The 17,030-nt window shown below is 52.8% G+C and overlaps 1 protein-coding gene across 1 annotated transcript in view; it reads left to right on the forward strand.

The window, feature by feature from the left end:
* Positions 1–838: 838 nt before the first annotated feature.
* The window catches only part of LOC311176236 (uncharacterized protein C1orf94), a gene marked incomplete at both ends in the record, with an annotated part of 31,237 nt that continues 15,045 nt past the window's right edge, over positions 839–17,030 (forward strand). Inside the window, 2 exons of the mRNA XM_084241547.1 lie at positions 839–1,167; positions 15,050–15,741. Coding sequence (XP_084097673.1) covers positions 839–1,167; positions 15,050–15,741 — 1,021 coding nt within the window. The remainder of the gene's footprint in view (positions 1,168–15,049; positions 15,742–17,030) is intronic.

The raw sequence follows: 17,030 nt of genomic DNA on the forward strand, positions 1-17,030 counted from the left end.
ACAGAGGAATTCCAGCGCCGGGCGAGGAGAAGGGTGTGGTGGGAGTCGCCGGCACACAAATCGACCTAAGCCGCCCAGAGGGGCGCGGAGACAGCGCCCCTTGAAGGCACTTGGTCCCTTCTCCAGGCCGAGCTCGCTGCCCGCTGCCCGCCACGGGAGGGGCCCGTCGGGGTGGCCGGGGGCGCCGGGGGCTGCGGGCGGCCTCACGCCAAGGACTTCCCCGCCGCGGGCAGCAGAGGGGCGCTGGAGAGCGGCCCCGGGGGACAGTGTGCGAGCCCAGGGGGGACTTGCCTGCCAGGGGCGGAGGGCCATTGGCCCTCAGGGGGCGCGGGTCGCTGGGAAGGCCAGAGAGGGCATCTAATGGCGGGCTCCTGCCCCTGCGGTGCCTAGCACAGTGCCAGGCCGCACCCAGCCATCCCCTAGGCTTAGCGGGGAGAATGGGCTGAGCCCCAGGGCTGCAGGGTGTCAGGGCTTCTCGCAAGGGGGGAGTGCCAGGGACTGTGGGGAGAGCCAGCCCTCCCCCTCCAGCAGTTCCCAGATGTCATTCTGCCCGCCTAGGCGCCTGGTTCCTGAGCTCAGGGGGATTCCACAGTTACTAAGCTACTGGTTTTTGTTGACTTTTAAATATTTTCTTCTAAGGGAGAGGGGGAGGGGGGCCAAAGCCAGGAAAGAGCAAATAAAAACAAATCAAAATAAGCTCCCCCTCCCCAAAAGAAAGCTGTCCTCCATCCCCCACTCACACACAAATCCAAGACCTCTGAGCACAGGAACCTTGCTGGAGCAACAGCCGGACAGAACTGAACTATTTCTGCCCCATCCGCCTCTCCCTTTCTGGTGAATGAGGGGTGGCGGTGGATGGTCCCCCTGTCTTCGAGCCCTGGGTGGACAAAAGGGCTTCCTGAAAGAGAGGAGGAGGATGGCCAGTGGCAACGGGCTCCCTTCCACCTCGGCCCTGGTGGCCAAGCGCTCCTCCGCCCTGGGCCCGTTCCCCAGATACATCTGGATCCACCAGGACACACCCCAAGACAGCCTCGACAAGACCTGCCATGAAATCTGGAAGAGAGTTCAGGGTCTACCTGAGGCCTTGCAGCCCAAGTCCTCCAGAGAGCAGTTCTCTGCCCCCATGTCTGGGACTCCAGGAGACAACAGGCTCAGCTTCCAGGAAGAGTGAGTATCCATCCCCTTCTTGGGTGGCATCAGGGAGGAGGGAAGAGACCGGGTCTGGGAGAAGGTTCTGGTCTATCGTTCAGTCTGGTGAAATCCTAAAGTCTGCATGCTTTTCCTCCATACCCCACCATCCTTTGTCCAGAGTTCTTGGTAGAGCTGACTGGGGTCCTAAAGTTGCGTGGGGGACTGTATTCTGCTGCCCAGTAAGGGGGTATTTCTTATTCTGAAGACATAGGCAATGCAGATGTACACCTTGAAAGCTACCCAACACTGAGGCAACAAGATCCTTCCCCCAGCCACCCTCAAAGGCTAGGCGTTGGCACAGATGAGTGTGGTGGTTTTAAACCACATCTGGAATTCCCTAATACAGGGAGCAGCTGTCCCATTCAGCCTCCACAGAAGCCGCTGCAAGAGCACACATCAAAATATTTACTGGGAAGGCATTGACATATTCAGAGGACATAATGGAAAATTAAAGTGCGGGAAGATGGCTGTAAATAGCCCGTTTCCTGGATGGGAAATCCTGTGTCTGGGAAACACAGAGCTAAATGTTTCTCCACCAGGGCAAAGTCAGGCAGATAATGTTGGGGATGGTTATTCACAAGGAGAGGATGGAGCAGAGAGAAAGAAGGGAGCTCGTTAGGAAGAAGCAAGTAAATCCACCGTGGTTATTAATGCCACTGTTGAGCACTTGTTCAGTGCTTTGCATCTTCAAAGTGGGCTGCAAACATTAATTAATCCTCCCAGTGTCCCTATGAGGCAGGTATTAGTGTCCCCATTTTACAGATGGATTAAGTGTTAATAATTAAGTGCTAATTAAAGACTAAGTGATAATTAAGTGTTGCCTGTTCCGACACATGCTCCAGCTCAGTTCAGAGATGCTCTGGAGTGGGGGAACCATTCAAGCAATTATGAATTGCATCTGGTTTGGGGGATTTCTGCACAAGAGCTAAGAAGAAAGGCAGTGTATAACTGCTGCTCAGGTCTGTACTGCTTGCAGTCCCTTTCCAGGCTCATGTACTTGCTGCAGATGAAGCTGAAAGGCCCTTTGGCTGTTACTGGCTCCCCTGCCCTGTGCTCAGCAGGACAGACTGGGATCGGAATGGCTTCTCTATAGCCAAATTCCTGCCGAGCAACCCTCCCATGGCACCAGCCCCTGTCTCCTGCCCATTACCATCTGCTCTGGACAGGGCCTTGGCAGGACGCCTGTGGGGGCTGTGTGCTGGGCCCTGAATGACGGAGGAGTGGCTTGTCCACTTTGTAGACTAAGGGTCAGTGGCCATTTCTAGTCGATGGCACCCTTTCTGCCAGGTCACACCGAGTTAATGGAGACAGAACTCTACTTCCAGTCTGTACTTGGCCGAAAAGTGACCTGGCACACCTTTGGCCAGTTGCTTCACTCTATTTGGCCTTGATTTTTCTCATCTGCAAATTGAGGGTGATCTGCCCTACCTGTCTACCTCAGAGTTGATAATGAGGATCAAATGTGATGGGAGGCAGGAAACTGAAAGATGCATTATCCAAATGAGGCTGTCCTTAAATGTCACCCTGAGGATTTAAGGGTTTTTTGTTGTTGTCCTTGTTGTCTTCGACCTGGGATTTTCAAACTATGCTTAGAGACCCTAGAGTGCTTTGGGGACCACCCTAGAATCAAGTGACCTAGTTGTTGGGCCAGATGCTCATTTCAACCAGAGCTGTTTTGATTTTTATCAGTTTGGCTTACTGGAGTTCTGAGTAAAGGCTGCTTTTGAAAAAAGGTTCTATTACTGAAAGAAGAGCTCGGAAACCACCGACTTAGATGAATAAATGGTATCATAATCGTGTAGATATCAACCAAGCAGAACACAATGAGCTATTCTCGAAATAAAAGCAGCTGTGATGGTGGAGTCAGAGAACTCTGATTTCAGATCGCATTTCAGCCTGTGCCAGCTACAGACTTGCTTAATTTGTGTGAGCTTCAGTTTCCTCATCTGCCAAAGGGAGATGATTACTATGCATTTCGTAGGGTTGTTGGGATGATTAAATGGGATATTGAAACATTCCTGGTAATAATGAGGATTTGTAAAGATTCCTTGTAATAACGATGATGATTTCTTTAAGCCCTACAATTATTACATGAGGTAGGTACTATTTTAAACTCCCCCTCTCTTTACTTTTTATTATGCAAATTTACAAATGCATAAAAGAGAGTGGTATAGTGAATATTTGTCTATGTGTCTATCACTGAGTTGCATTAATTATCAAATTTGAGCTGCTATTGTTTCGACTCCTCCCTCCCCTGTTTTTAAATGAATTCCTGTTTATAGATGAAGGAACAGGTTTAGAGGGGTTAATTCTTTGCTTGAGGCCCTATGGTTTGGAAGTGATGTACTTAAGAAAGCAAACCCAGAACCACTATGGGATGGCATTGACTATCTTCTCCTAGAAATTGAGGCATCTTTTTGAATAGGCAAAATATTTGACTGTCTGTCCTATGTCCTAAATGATGACCTATTAGGAAAGAGATCTCAAATCCAGGGAGCTGTCCAGCATCTTTCTAGATGGCTGCAGGCCCACAAGACGCCTCTCAGCTAGTCTTTCTATGGCTTAATTTTTAAAAAAGATTTATTTATGCATACAAGAACTGGGGTACAGGCCAGAGGTCCGGGGGGCGGGGAGGATTCACCATAGACAGAGTGGGGAACAGAACAGACAGATTGACTGAAAAACACTGCTGAGGGGAGACAGGAGAGGTCTGCTGCGCCCTGTGGGTAGCTCCCTGCCTGGGAATCAAGGGGCTCAAACTTGTGCTGCAGAGGCTGCGGACTGCTTCATAGGTTGCGTCTTAACCCCTTGCGCCACCAGGGAGACCTTATGACTTAATTTGCAGATCTGATTTTGGTGATGTTTTCTGCTATCCGTGGCTAGATAAGTAAATTCTAAAACTCTTGTTACCCCCCCCCCACCAATTTTTTCTTGTCTCTATCCCTGTAGATATTGTAGAAACCCAGACATCTCAAGGACAGGGTACAAGGATTTTTCATTTGCTTGAGTCCCCTTCCTCTACATCCTTGCCAAGTGGGGAGCTGTCTGTACACTTTCTCAGATGGGGAGCTCATCACTTACCTTAGGTATCTGCTTCCTTTGTCCTGAGCCCTGATTGTCATAAGGCCATTTTCTTCCTGAACTGAATCTTTTCCTATCAAGCTAATACCCATTGATCTGGATTCTGCCCTTAGGGCTCCAGACCAAATCTATCTTCTCTTTCTCTCAATAGCTCTTTAGATATGAAAAGATGACAACAATATTCTTCCTGGGATTTCTTGTTTCTATAAGCTGAGTGTCTCTGGTTTTCTCTGTTTCCTCCTCACGTGCTAACGTGGTTCCTTTCCTGCCCAGGCTGCTGGTCCTGTGGCACTGCAGTAACCAGAACAAGGACAGTCACCCAGGTGCGATCCAATCCATGCACATTGGTTTCTCACTGTCTATATTCTGTATTCCTGTTAAGGTGATTCATACTACATTTGCTTTTCTCCCCAAACTGACTTCACCCCATGGACCCATTATTGAGTTCATTCATCATTTTATTCATTCATTCAGTTACTTATTCAGCAAATATTTACCAAGCATCTACTGTGTGCCTGGCACTGTGTTAAGAGCTAGCGAGGTAGAGCTATGAGTCTGAGAAGGTCCTGCCTTGCTACATTCAAGTAGGAAAGGAAAACAGAATATGAATAACTCAAAAAAAAAATAACTTAAGAATGTGCAGAGAGCTTGTATTCCTGACGTAGGGAGCCAATATTAAACACATACAAGTAAACTAGATAATTTCAGTAGCAACAAGTGCTTAAATGGAAATAAAGTCAAGTAAAGCACCAGAGATAGCAACTTCAGAAGGGGAGGGCAGGAAAGGACTCTCTGACGAGAGGGGATCATTTGAACCAACCCCTGAAGACCTAGAAGGAGCCAATCAGGTGAAGATGCAGGGAAGGACATCCAGGCAGAGAGAGCGCAACCTCGAGGACACTGAAGTTGGAGTGGCTGGGGAGGGGCCGTGAAGAATAGCAATAAGCCAAGACACTGTGCACATGGGGTGAGATGATATTAGGCGGCAGGCAAGTCTTAGAAGCCTGGAGTTTCATGGTGGGGAGTACAGATTTTAGTCTCCATGTTATGGGATTTCTAGGAAAGGGTATAACATGATCACATTCACTAGTTTTTAAAGCTCTCTCCAGCTGCTGCATGGAAATAGTTTGCAGGCGTGGAGAGGAATTTGGGAGAGCTCTGGGAAGATGCTACAGTAGTCCAGGTGAGGCTTGATGGTGGTGGAGGCCAGACCAAAGTGGTTGCTGTGGAGATGGAAAAAGCAAGGGATTTACTTCCAAAATTGTATTTTGAGAGAAGTCAGTGGGACTGCTGAGGATGCACAAACAGAGACCTCAAAGCTGAAACAAGACTTTGGCTTGACCCACTGGTTGAAATGGTGCCCTTTACTAGGTTGGGAAGAAAAGGGGAGAAATAGGCTTCTGGGGAGAAGTCAATAGTTCTGTCTAGTATCAATTAAACTCCAGAATTATGTTCAGTTATCTTTTAATTAGTCTTACATTTGGGCTCAGAGAATTGTGGCAAGCCACTTACTGACTCATATTCCACAATTATTCATTCATCCCACACGTCACTGAAAGTTCACGGCCCCAGAATGGGGGCTTAGATTTGCTGTTGACTCCCATTGCCCTGACTATGAAATGGCATTTTTTTTTTATTCCTTCAACCAAGACTCACAGTTGTCTTCTTGGTGCTAGACCCTGTGCTGGGCCCCAGAGATATAGAAGCAGGCTGGGTGGAAGCCCTTCTTTCAAAGGAGTTCCAGCCCAGCAAGTGTGATGAACACACATGCATTTGGTAGCAGTGACATTTGACAAATGTTCCCTGTGCACCTGCTACATGTAAAACACTGGTGCAAAAGATGGGGCCTGTGTCCTCCTTCATGGACCTTCCATGTCTTGAGAAATGCAGATCACAACACAGTATGTTGATAAATGTTCGATGGAAAAACACCAGTACCATGGGGACACACTAAGGGGACTCATGTCCAGCTTGGGGGCCAGGGAAAGCTTCCAGAGGAGACAGAGGGAGGTGAGCTAAAAGGTCAAGAAGCAAGTCCCCAGAATCGTGAGTGTGATGGAAGACACAGCTCCCAGGATTGATCATAACTGTCTGTCGGGGGGGGGGGGGTCAGTTCTTGTGAGGGGGTCACCTGGCTTTGATCATAACTGTCTGTCAGTGTCCTGGGGGGGGTCAGTTCTTGTGAGGGGGTCACCTGGCTTTGTACGCCACCATGTGTCAGCAGCCCTACTCCCCCACTTGACCATGGCTCCTCTAGGCCAATGCTGTGTCTTCCACATCTTTGTCTGCCCAGTGCCTGGATGAGTTTCCGGCACTCGGTGGCCGTGCAGTGCACATGAATGAATGAGGAAGGGACTGATGGATGCACCATAATGATGTCACCGCAGAGAAGGCCGTGAGACCCAGGGGTGACTGGGCTCCAAGGTAGCGGCCATAGACATCAGAGGAAACATTGGTGGACATAGGGACAGAATAGCAATAAGCCAAGACACTGCAGGTCGGTGTTGTGCCCCCTCCTTCTGTCTTAGGCTACGCAGACGTGAAATAACATTTTCTGGAGCAGCTGTCATACGCCAGGCTCTGTACTTGAACTCTGTCTTAGCAACCCTTCCATTGTACAGATGAGGAAGCTGAGGCTCAGACAGGTTAAGTCACTTGTCCAGAGTCATCAGCGTGGCGGGGGCAGAGCAGGAATGGGAACCCAGTGGGGCTTCTGAGCTGAGCTCTTTCCTGGATGCCCGGAGCCCTTGTGTCTGCTTAGCACCAGGAGCCATGAGCTGTGAAGGGAAGATGAATCGTGATTAACGCGTCCCACGTCCCGTGTCCCCCTTTTTAATTTAATTTTATGGTTTCAGTAGCTGTGTCGCAGGTTGTGGGGGCCTGCAGAGATGGGCCACCAGTGGTTTGGTTTAATCCCCTTTTTAATATCTTTGTTGCAACGTTCTTTCCAATTCAGCTCCCAAGTCACATTAAAAAAATACCTCTTCCTTGGGGTAAGCCTTCTCTTATTAAACAGATTCAAATGAAAAGTTTTAAAGATAATTTGAACAATAAGAATTACTCTGTAGCTCCCAGCCGAAGCTCCTTTATTGCTGTATTTATTCCCCAGTATTTCCCGTCTCATTCCTCAGCTCACTGAATCCCTCACCCACAAGCCATCCAAGCTGCTTCCAGGTTCTCAACGTGTGCTTTCCCTTGCAGGGGGACGGGGGTGTTAGCAGGGTGGTGGGGGGCCGGTGGAGGGCTCTCTCTTCCAAGTGCCAATCTGCTTTCTCCGGTTGTCCCGCCTGCCTCTGGGCACTGGCTGGGTGGAGCCGGCAGTGTCCACGTGGATCCACACCTGGCTGGGTGTCTCCAAGTGCAAGATAGATGGCAAATAGGCAAGTGGAATCCCGCTGGAGGCGGGGGGGGGGGGGGGTGGGGGGAGGCGGTGGCGGTGGATTCCTGCTCTGCATGCAGGTGCCCAGGCTGCCTTTTCACCCGAGGACCTTGTCTGCATGTGAAACGAGACCCGAAGGTGCCGCCGCCTTGCTATAGAAAGTTCTCTGACATGTTGGGGGCCAAAGCTGAGGGAACTTCCTGCTTAAAAGGGATGCACTTTGAGTTCCAAGAAAGGCGAGGGAAGGAGCAGCCTTCCTGAGTTCTCGGCGTATGCCAGGGACACTGTAAAACGTCTAGGCTGCTATCTGGGAGAAGTGAGGCTGAGGGGCTTAACAGGATCACCTCCTCTCACCAGGCGGGCGTCTCCCACCATGGAGCAGATCAGGAGACTCATTCTGGGGTCTGGTTTTCGACCCCTGGCCAGCCAGGCCTGGGCTGTGAGGGGTCAGCAGGCCCCAGGCCTGCTGGGCAGCTCTCCCGCACCCGCACCCACACCCGCACCGCGTGCAGGGTCTCTCAGTCTGAGCTGCTAACATTTGCGTAGAGCTCCTTACAGTTTGCCAAGTGCTTTCACATTCATCATCGCACTTAATCCTCACGCAGCAGCTTTGAGAGTGGAGGAGGGGCGGGGGTGGGGAGGCCAAGCTTTCTGAAGGCCTCAGGCATCCCCTCCCAGAACAAACTCAGTGGGATTCCGGGTACCTTTGGGACACAGTAAGCACAGGCCCTGGGATGGTGACTGAACCTGTAGGTTTGCTCGCTGCCCCTCCCCCACACCGAACAGGCCCCTCAGGGCGGGAGAGGTGGATTCACCATCCTCCCCAGGTTCATCTCCTTTCTGCTGGTTCTCCACAAGGCTGTGGTGTGTGTGTCTGTGCACAGATGTGGGGCTGTGTACATGGTTCTAAGGGTGTTTGTGCATGTGTGTGTGTGCTCTGTGTGTGTTCATGGGTACATCCATGGTTATATCCTATGTGTGTACATGGCTATGGTGTGTATACATGACAGTGGAGTGTGTGCATGGCTAGGCTATGTAGGTATAGGTGTGGTGTGTTTGTGCATATGTTTAGTACATGTGTACATGGGTGTGAAGTGTCCACATGGGTTGATGTACGTGTGCATGGCTGTGTGTGGTGCATGACTGTGGTGGTTGTATGTGTTTGACGGTCGTGTGCTGTGTGTACATGGTTATTGTGTGAGTGTGCACGTGCATGGTTGTGGTGTGTATGCAGGGGTTGGGGTGTTTGTGTGTGTGCAGTGGTATGTATCAAAGGCAGAGACTCAGGGCAGTTCAGTGAATCCTGGCTCTGGAGGTTAGAGCAGCTGGAGCAAGACATGGGGTAGCTATGACAGAGGTGGCAGTGCCCCTTCCCTCCACATTGTGCAGGGTGCTCCCTGGATGCTGTAACATGTGTCAGGGGAAAGAAGTTTTTTCCCTGCTCCCCATCTGGACAAGAAGACTCAGTGCCCAACACCTTCAACCCAAGTGAGGTAGGGGCCCCTGGAGAATGAAGCCAGCTGGACTCGGAGTCTCTGCTTCTGTGAAGTCCTCTCCTTGTCCAGCCCCTTGGTGCCTCCCCCCCGCCACCATGGCTCGCTGCCATGGCTCCTGAACGGCACTGTGGTGGACACCCGACAAAGTTCTGCCTTCTTCTGCCTTGTCCTCTTGGCTCCTGGCTGCTTTCTAGTTCCAGCAGGAAAGTGCCAGGCCCTGGTTTCCATGCATGAGGGATATTTCTTCCAGGGAACAGTCCAGAGAAATGCTCGGAGGGGTTGAGGCCTGAGCCAGGATCTGTGCTGGGTCTACTAGGTGCCAGGTCTACTTGGCAATTGCACCCACAACAGCCGTGAGGGACAGGTAGCAAATGAATTCCCAGTTGAGAAGGAGGAGACTGAGGCTCAGGAATTTTGAGAGACAAATTCTGGTTCACCAGGAGAGAAGCGTTGGAGCAGGAGTGGATCCCAGGCCCACAGGCCTCCTAGCCACTGCCCTCCACTTCCCAAAGCAGCAGAGAGGAGAAAGAGCAGGGGCTCAGCAGTCAGGGCACATCTCTGCTCTCTGATTGGGTAGTTTCTGCAATTCGCTTCCCTTCCTGAGTCTTAGTTGCAGAGAAGGCCAGGGTTCAGGGAGCCAGCCTGGAGGCTAAAGAGAGGGATCTGCAGGAGATGGCCTCTGTTCACCCAGTTTGTCCCTCCTCAACTCTGTGTCCTTGGGGAAATGACCCAGCTTCTCTGTTGGCTCTTCACTTCAAAAACCAGGGTCATGTTATCTGCGTTAGTTTTTGATACAAACCACCCCAAAGCTTAGTGCGCTCTACTCCGCTCCCATTTGTGTAGTTCGGCAAGGGGGCCACTTCATCTGGTAGGGGCTGGGCTTGACCGTGAGGCTGGGGCTCTCCACACAGCTGCCGCACTGGGTCTGGCTGACCGTTGGCCAGAACCTTGGGGTGTGTCATCCCCAGCAGACTTCTGGGCTCCTTCACATGCAAGAGAGTCCCAAGAGAAACAAGAGCTGAACCCTAATCCCCAAGAGCATTCCAAGTGTCTGCTATGACTAAAGCAAGGTGGGCTGAACCACCAGAGAGTCGGGGTACAGGAAGTGATCAAATGGGGCCATGACTTCAATCAGTCCACCATACCGCCTCCCCCACCAGCACTGTTGTGGGCATTAAGACGAGATTTTTGCACATAGAGAGCTGAGCAATACCTGGTGGCCCAGTAGCTCTCCATAAGTGTTACTGTTTGGTGAGTGAGGCCTAGAAGCTCATTAGACAGCTTGCTGGAGGTCTGGCCTCCACAGAGTGGTGGGGATTTGAATCCAGTTTCCGCATCCTGAGCCCTTAGCCACTAGGCTCTGCTGCTCCACCCATGCAGACGTGGAGAAGGCAGACTGTCACCCACGGATGCGAGGTTGGCCTGTGAGCGGCTGGCCCTTCTCCATCAGCTGTGAGCCCCATCCCACCGCTCCCCAGTTGCTTCCCCTCGCCATCCGCCATGCTCCCGGGCGCTGGGCCTGGTTGCATTTGTCGTTGGTCTGAAATGCCAGAGTGGGAAGAAAATATTTGTTTTGGTGTCCTCTTCCAGCACTAACAATTTCCTGCTTGCGTTTTTCTGTTGTTTGGCTCAGATGAATAGCAGTTTTCATCTTTGCTCTGTGTTATCATGTACACAGAACTGCTGTCGGGGAGCGAACAGCACGCTTGCTTAGTCATTATTCTGGGAAGGGGTGCCAGCCAGTCAATAGCCTTTATTTTCACACGACTCCATGCACTGCGAATGCAGAAATAATGCGGTGTTGGTGCACAGAGCCACCACCGACACACTCGTCCAGGAGGGGGTAGAGCAGAGGTGTGGCTACCGCCCCAGGCCATGGCACCCGTCAGGGGAATTGGCTTCCTTCGTCAGAGCCGGGAGCTGGGTTAACCTCCCTCCATGATTCACTGTGACAGAATCTGTGGTAGATTTTATGGTTTTACTAACTCAAAGGGGAAAGCAAGTAGCATGGGAAAGATGCCAGGCTCAGCACAACTTCTTAGGAAGAGGAGACAAGGCAGACTTCAGGACACGCAGGTGAACCACCTTGCTGTTAAGTCTGGAGAGGGTGTAGGGAGAAAGGAAACCTTGCTGTGGGTGGTGGGTTGCTGAGAGGCAGGGGACCATGCCTGGGGTCAGCCGTGGGGCTGCCTGTTGAGGTTGCAAGTTCTGAGACCCGGACCGAACAGAGTGGTTGGTGTTACCTAGTCAGCTCGCAGTTATGCCAGGCCTGAGATGAGATGGGAGGCTGGACACGGAGCTAGAGCCGGACAGGTCACCACCAGCAGAAGGAGTCAGCAGCCTTGGGCAACAGGCTTCAAGAGCGGTGGGAGATGGACAAGACTTGGCCCACGGGCGCTGGCCCATCTGCCTGTTCAGCAAATGACTTGGCTGCTCAGGAGTCCTGTAGCAACCAGTGCTCCAGGCCCCTGGCCTCTGTGGCGAGCAAGCCATGGTCCCTCCTACAGGACTGTTGTGTGGAGAGTAAAGGCACAAGAAAGAGGTGCCATTGGATTGTGATGAAAGCTAGAAAGAAAATAAACAGATTGTTGGAGCAGAGGGTGTCATGTGAGGGGGTGGGGGGGGCTTAAAAATGGGCAAGAAAGGCTCCTTTGAGAAAATGAAACTTGAACTGAGGCCTAAATGATGAGAGGGAGTCGGTTAAAGGATCAATCTAGTTCATAAGAAATGCAAAGGCCCTGGGGTTGATCAAGCCTGGTATCTTCCAGAGTGCCGGGGAGAGGGGACGTGCAAGTGGGAGGAGGGGACAAGGTCCCCTTGGCGAAGTGCCTGGGGCTCAGAGGAGTCTCCATTCCCTGCCTGTGATGGGAATCTACCTGCGGGCTCACCCGGAGGGGCCAGTTTGATCTGAGTTCTGAAACAAGCTGCGCTCTGTGGGCCTGTAGTGTTCTCGGACAAATAAGAACAAGTGAATCTTGTTTTCTTGGGGACAGGGGTGGCAGGTGGGGGAGACCTCAATCAGGGACCGTGTGCTGGATCTTGACTGCAGTGACGTGCTTGCGAAAGGCTGTCTTAGAGAAGTGGAGGGGTAATAGGGACTGGATTGATTTCTTCCCCCAAAATGTTGATCCAGGATTACTGTCAGGCTGGGGGGACGGTCCCTGCCAGTATCCCCAAGACTTGGCCCCAGACTCTCTCTGTTCAAGATTTCTATCCACAAATTGGCGTGAGTCTCAGAAGGCGTGCTCATAAGACATGCGGCTGACGTGGGGCTGGCAGGGACAGCTAATGCCACAAGACAGCACAGGATCCATGATGATCCTCCCTGCTGCAGTGATGGGATGAGACCAGCAACGCCCTGATTGCCATGGGATTGGGGAACAAAGCCCTGCACAGAGCAGGAGGAGCTCCCATCACTATCCTGGAGAGGAAGCCCCGCAGGGGTGGGAGGGGTTAGCAAGTCAGTTGGACCCTTTGGCATCTGACTCAGCCTCTTCACCTACAGATGACAAGGTCCTTAGCTTCTCTCAGGCTCACGTTTCCCAGCTGTAAAGTGGTGGTGACACTGTCCATTACTCAGGGGCATGGAGAGGATTAAATGTGAGTGAAGGTGGTGCCTGGCTACTTGGCCGGCCTGTACTGGATTCATGATAAATGCATGAAATGGGGTTTGTAGAAGTTGTCCCAGGGATGGTGAGTGTCTGGGCAGCCTCTCGGTGCGCATGGAGCATCCACAGCTGGGAGAGGGGGCCTCTCTTGGCCCTCACTGCCCCTTCTGGGAACACCAGCTTATAAGAAACCCCATTCTATGATGTGCCCAGAGGAATGGATGCTGTGTGAGCCTCTGCTGGGTGCTCTCCATTGCCGGCCCCCAGGTCTGGGGGCGCTAGGTGCGTCCTCACAGGGACTGAAAAGGGAGAGACCACCTGTGGGGTGTTTTTTGGTACAGGAACCCGGGAGTCTTTTAGAAGCTGTTTTGACTTCTCCCCGGAGCTATTGTTTTAGAAGATTCAGCAGAGATTTTTTTTTTTTAAAGATTTATTTATTTATTTATACAAGCACTGGGTACAGTCAGAAGTGCAAGAGGGTGAGAGAATTCACCAGAGCCAGAGTGGAGAACAGAACAGGCAGACTGACGAAGTACACTGCTGAGGGGAGCAGCGGGCGTGGCAGGGGAGGTCTGCGCACCATGTGGGACCCTCACCTGGTGGCCGGGTATCGAACCAGTGCTGCAGAGGCTGCGGGCAGCTTCGCAACCCAGTGCTCAACCGCTGCGCCACCGGGGAGGCCCTCAGCAGAGTTTTGTGTTGGTGCCTGTACTGTGTCCAGCTTTTATTTAAAACACAAAACAAATCAGAAACCAAGCCTAGACAAAAGCAGAGGGAGTCAAGCGCCAGGGAACCCCTGTACCTATAGCCCCAAGCAGCAGAGATCAGTGCCAGGCCTGTCTAGTCCATCTCCCAGCTCTGCCTGCCCTTGCTGGATGAAGTTTAAAGCAATCCTAGACTTGCTTTTATCCACTTTAGTATGTGTCTCCAAAAATAAGGACTTTTATTTGGGTGGTATCAGTACAATCACAATACCTTATCACAAGTTAAAAATTAACATAATTGTTATGTCTTCTTAATTCAGAATAACTATTGCTATATAGTTTGCTTTGCAAGTTATTTCGAGGGGAGTGACTAGAAGCAGAACTTCCGATGCCTGGTCTCTGAGGCTGGGTCTCTGAGGCTGATTGTCCCTGGGGACAGCGCAGTGAGAGTGGGGCCTGTTCATAGACAAGGGAAGGGGAGAGAGGGGGAGGGGGGGAGAGGGAAGGGAGACACCAAGAGCATGCCCCCCCAACCCCCCACCCCCAGCCTCAGGTAAGAGCAGCATGCTCACCTGCACCAGCTGCACTCACCTGCACCAGCTCGCCAAGTGCTCACCCCAGCAGAGGTGGTGCTGCTAGCGTCACACCCATGTTATAAGGGGGATCCCTGAAGTCCCAGGGTCTGATGTGAAATAGCCAGTGACACCCGGATGCAGACCCACGTGCCTTTGGCCTGAGCCTGCTCCTTCCAGGCACTGCTCCCTGCCTCCAAGCCTGGTGAGGCTGGTGTTCAGAAGGCACGGCTGTCCCCTTATTAGAACAGTGACACGGAACCATAGCTTTAGCTCTTTCCTGTGCTCTCCCGACTGCCCCCACTGCCCGACCCCTTTCCTATACCTCCCTCCATCCAATCAGGACCCAGTTACTAAGGGGTTAATGAGTGCTCAGCACAGCAGGCAGCCCCTGGCCCCCAGGCCCAAGAGAGACCCAGGCATTCCACAGTGGAATCCAGGATCCATGGACCCAGAGGGCTAGTGTGGACAACCTAGTGGACACCTGTGTCCCTTTTACTCTGTGCCAGATGTGCTTTGCCCCTCTGTGACTTCCTGTCAGCCACATGAGGACACAGGGGTACTGAGATGCTAGCTGTTCAGAGCAGGGAAGGGACAGAGCCAGGTGTGAGCTCCGGCCACCCACCCAGGCCCCTTTCTCATGCACTCTCCGCACCCTGGACTGGGTGCTCAGGGCTGAGGGCTCCCTCTGGCCCCTTTGCTGCAAGGCCTTTATTGCTTCAGGTCCGGGACATGACTGAAGAGGGAGGATGGACTGAAATTAAGGCCTGGTGCCCTCAGCAAGATGTGGTGTCAGGAGCAGAGGACTCAGCGTCCTGTCCCCGCACTGTGCTCTTGGTACCGAGTGTGCTGGTGTGCATAGAGCCACCATGTTCTCTCTTGAGAAAGCGACATATTGCTTTTACCTGAAAGGTGTTCTGTCCACTCCCATACCCCGGGGCTGTCTCCCCTGCAGAACCCCCCTTACTAAACTGGCCCTGGTGCTGTCTGTCTGTCTGTCTGTCCGACCTGTTTGCAGGGCACTGGAGTTCAGCAGCTACAAAGATGAGATCTCCCTGTTGGTGGAGCAGGAGTTCTTGAGCCTCACCAAAGAGAACCTCATCCTGGTGTCAGAGAGCCCTGGGGAGCTGGAGGTGCCGGGCAACTCTCCTGAGGGACCCAGACAGCCAGACCCAGGCGGCCTTCTTGGGCTGCCTCTGGTGGCAGGCAACAGTGAGCGCCCAGCAGCTGCCCTCACCGCCAGTGCCAAGCTTTTGGAGCCGAAGGTGACCATGTCCCTCATGAGCAGCCGGCAGGACTGCGATTCTGCCATGTCCACGGTCACGGGCATCCTGCGTGCTGCCAAGGTTAAGAGTGTCAAGGGGACAGAGGATGGGGGCCACAGCCTGGGCGTCTCTAACTCAGAGATCAGCAAGCTCCTGGCCCAGTTCCCCCTGAAGTCCGCAGAAACGTGCCAGGACCCCGACAACAAGATGGTGCTGGAGGGGACAAGAGTCATCAAGGACTTCCTGCAGAACAGCATGTTCAATGGCCCCGGACCCAGGGAGCCCACTGGGCTGGGCCCATTCCTGCTGCTGCCGCCCCCCGCCTCTCCTGCACCCCCTGACAAGCTCCCTGAGCTCCCTGCCCAGAAGAGGCAGCTCCCAGTATTCGCCAAGATCTGCTCCAAACCTGAGGCTGACCCTGCTGTGGAGGGGCACCACCTGATGGGTGAGTGGGGCTGAGAGCAAGGCTAGAGAGTAACCTACAGGAAGGGGCACTTACCAGAAAGCCCATCGGGCAGTGGCAGGCCCAGTGCACGCAGCTCCTCCATGCAGAGGAGGACACCGAGGGGCAGGCACATTCCAGCCCCTGCAGGCCCCCTTTGGTGAGGCCAGCATGGAGGGACAGCCTGGGTGGCACACCAACATGCTCTGTGGAGAGGGGCAAGATAGGACATGTGGGCACTGGTTCTTTGACCCCACCTCCGTATGCAGAGTACAGTGAAGCAGGTGTTTTACTTTGCTTGGTCCAAGATAAAACCACAGAGTGGGGACTTGAAGCTGGTGAGGAGTGAACTCTGACTGGCACTTGGGGTCATTTGGAGGCACCTGCTCCCATCACAATTCCCGGTGCTCTCTGGACAGGGAGAGGGTGTGTCAGTCCTCCAGGTGCACTGCAGGCTGTTGGCCCTGGGATCTGTCCCTTTGGAAAAGTGCATTCCCATCTCAGATGTGGCGGGGGGGGGGGGAGGTCCACCTCCGTCCCAGGAAATCCAGCAACCTCCCAGGTTTCCTCCACCCCACTCCCAGGTTCTGCGTCTTGTGCCCGTTTTGGTATAGCCACTCAGATGAGATGGTTCCAAGAGCACAGACTGATAGCAGGGATGTTTGCCTACAGTCAGCAGTTGCTAGAAGAGTAGATCTTACTCACGTCAAGCAGAAGAAAAATTATCCCCAGGCTATGAGTGGGGATGGATAACTGAGCGATGCGTGTATCGGGAGGCTCAAATCTCTCTCCCTGAGAAATCAGGAATGAGGTCAGCCTAGAGAGCTTTCTGCCTTCTGGAACATTGCCGGAAGGCTGAAGAATCAGAGCTGTGGACAGTAAGCTGGCCTCTGGGTCCTGGGCAGGCCTTGAGGAGCCAGATGCAGGCCTGATGGGCGGGTGTGTGGGAGGACTGAGCCCTGCCCAGAGAGAGGGGCTGTCCCTCTCACCGCCTTCTGCAGGAGGGATGCCTGGGTCCGACCTGTCGGATGGGGCCATTGGGCTGGAAGGGTCCTGCTCCCCCCTCCCACCCATGCTGCTGCATGTCTGTGCGGACAAATGTGTGGGCAGAGGGAGCTCTGCAGGTGTAAGTGTATCTGTTAGAAAAATACCGGTGGGTGCACCTGAATGCATCTGTGTTTGTGTGTGTGTGTCTGTAGTGTGTGTCGTCAAGGATGAAGTCAAAGGGATGAAGGCAGGAATGCATGTGTGTCTGTGTGCACAGACATTGAAAGAGGGAGCTCTGTAGATGA

This window comes from Talpa europaea (assembly GCF_964194135.1).
Source record: "Talpa europaea genome assembly, chromosome: 9".
In the NCBI taxonomy this organism is placed as follows: Eukaryota; Metazoa; Chordata; class Mammalia; order Eulipotyphla; family Talpidae; genus Talpa; species Talpa europaea.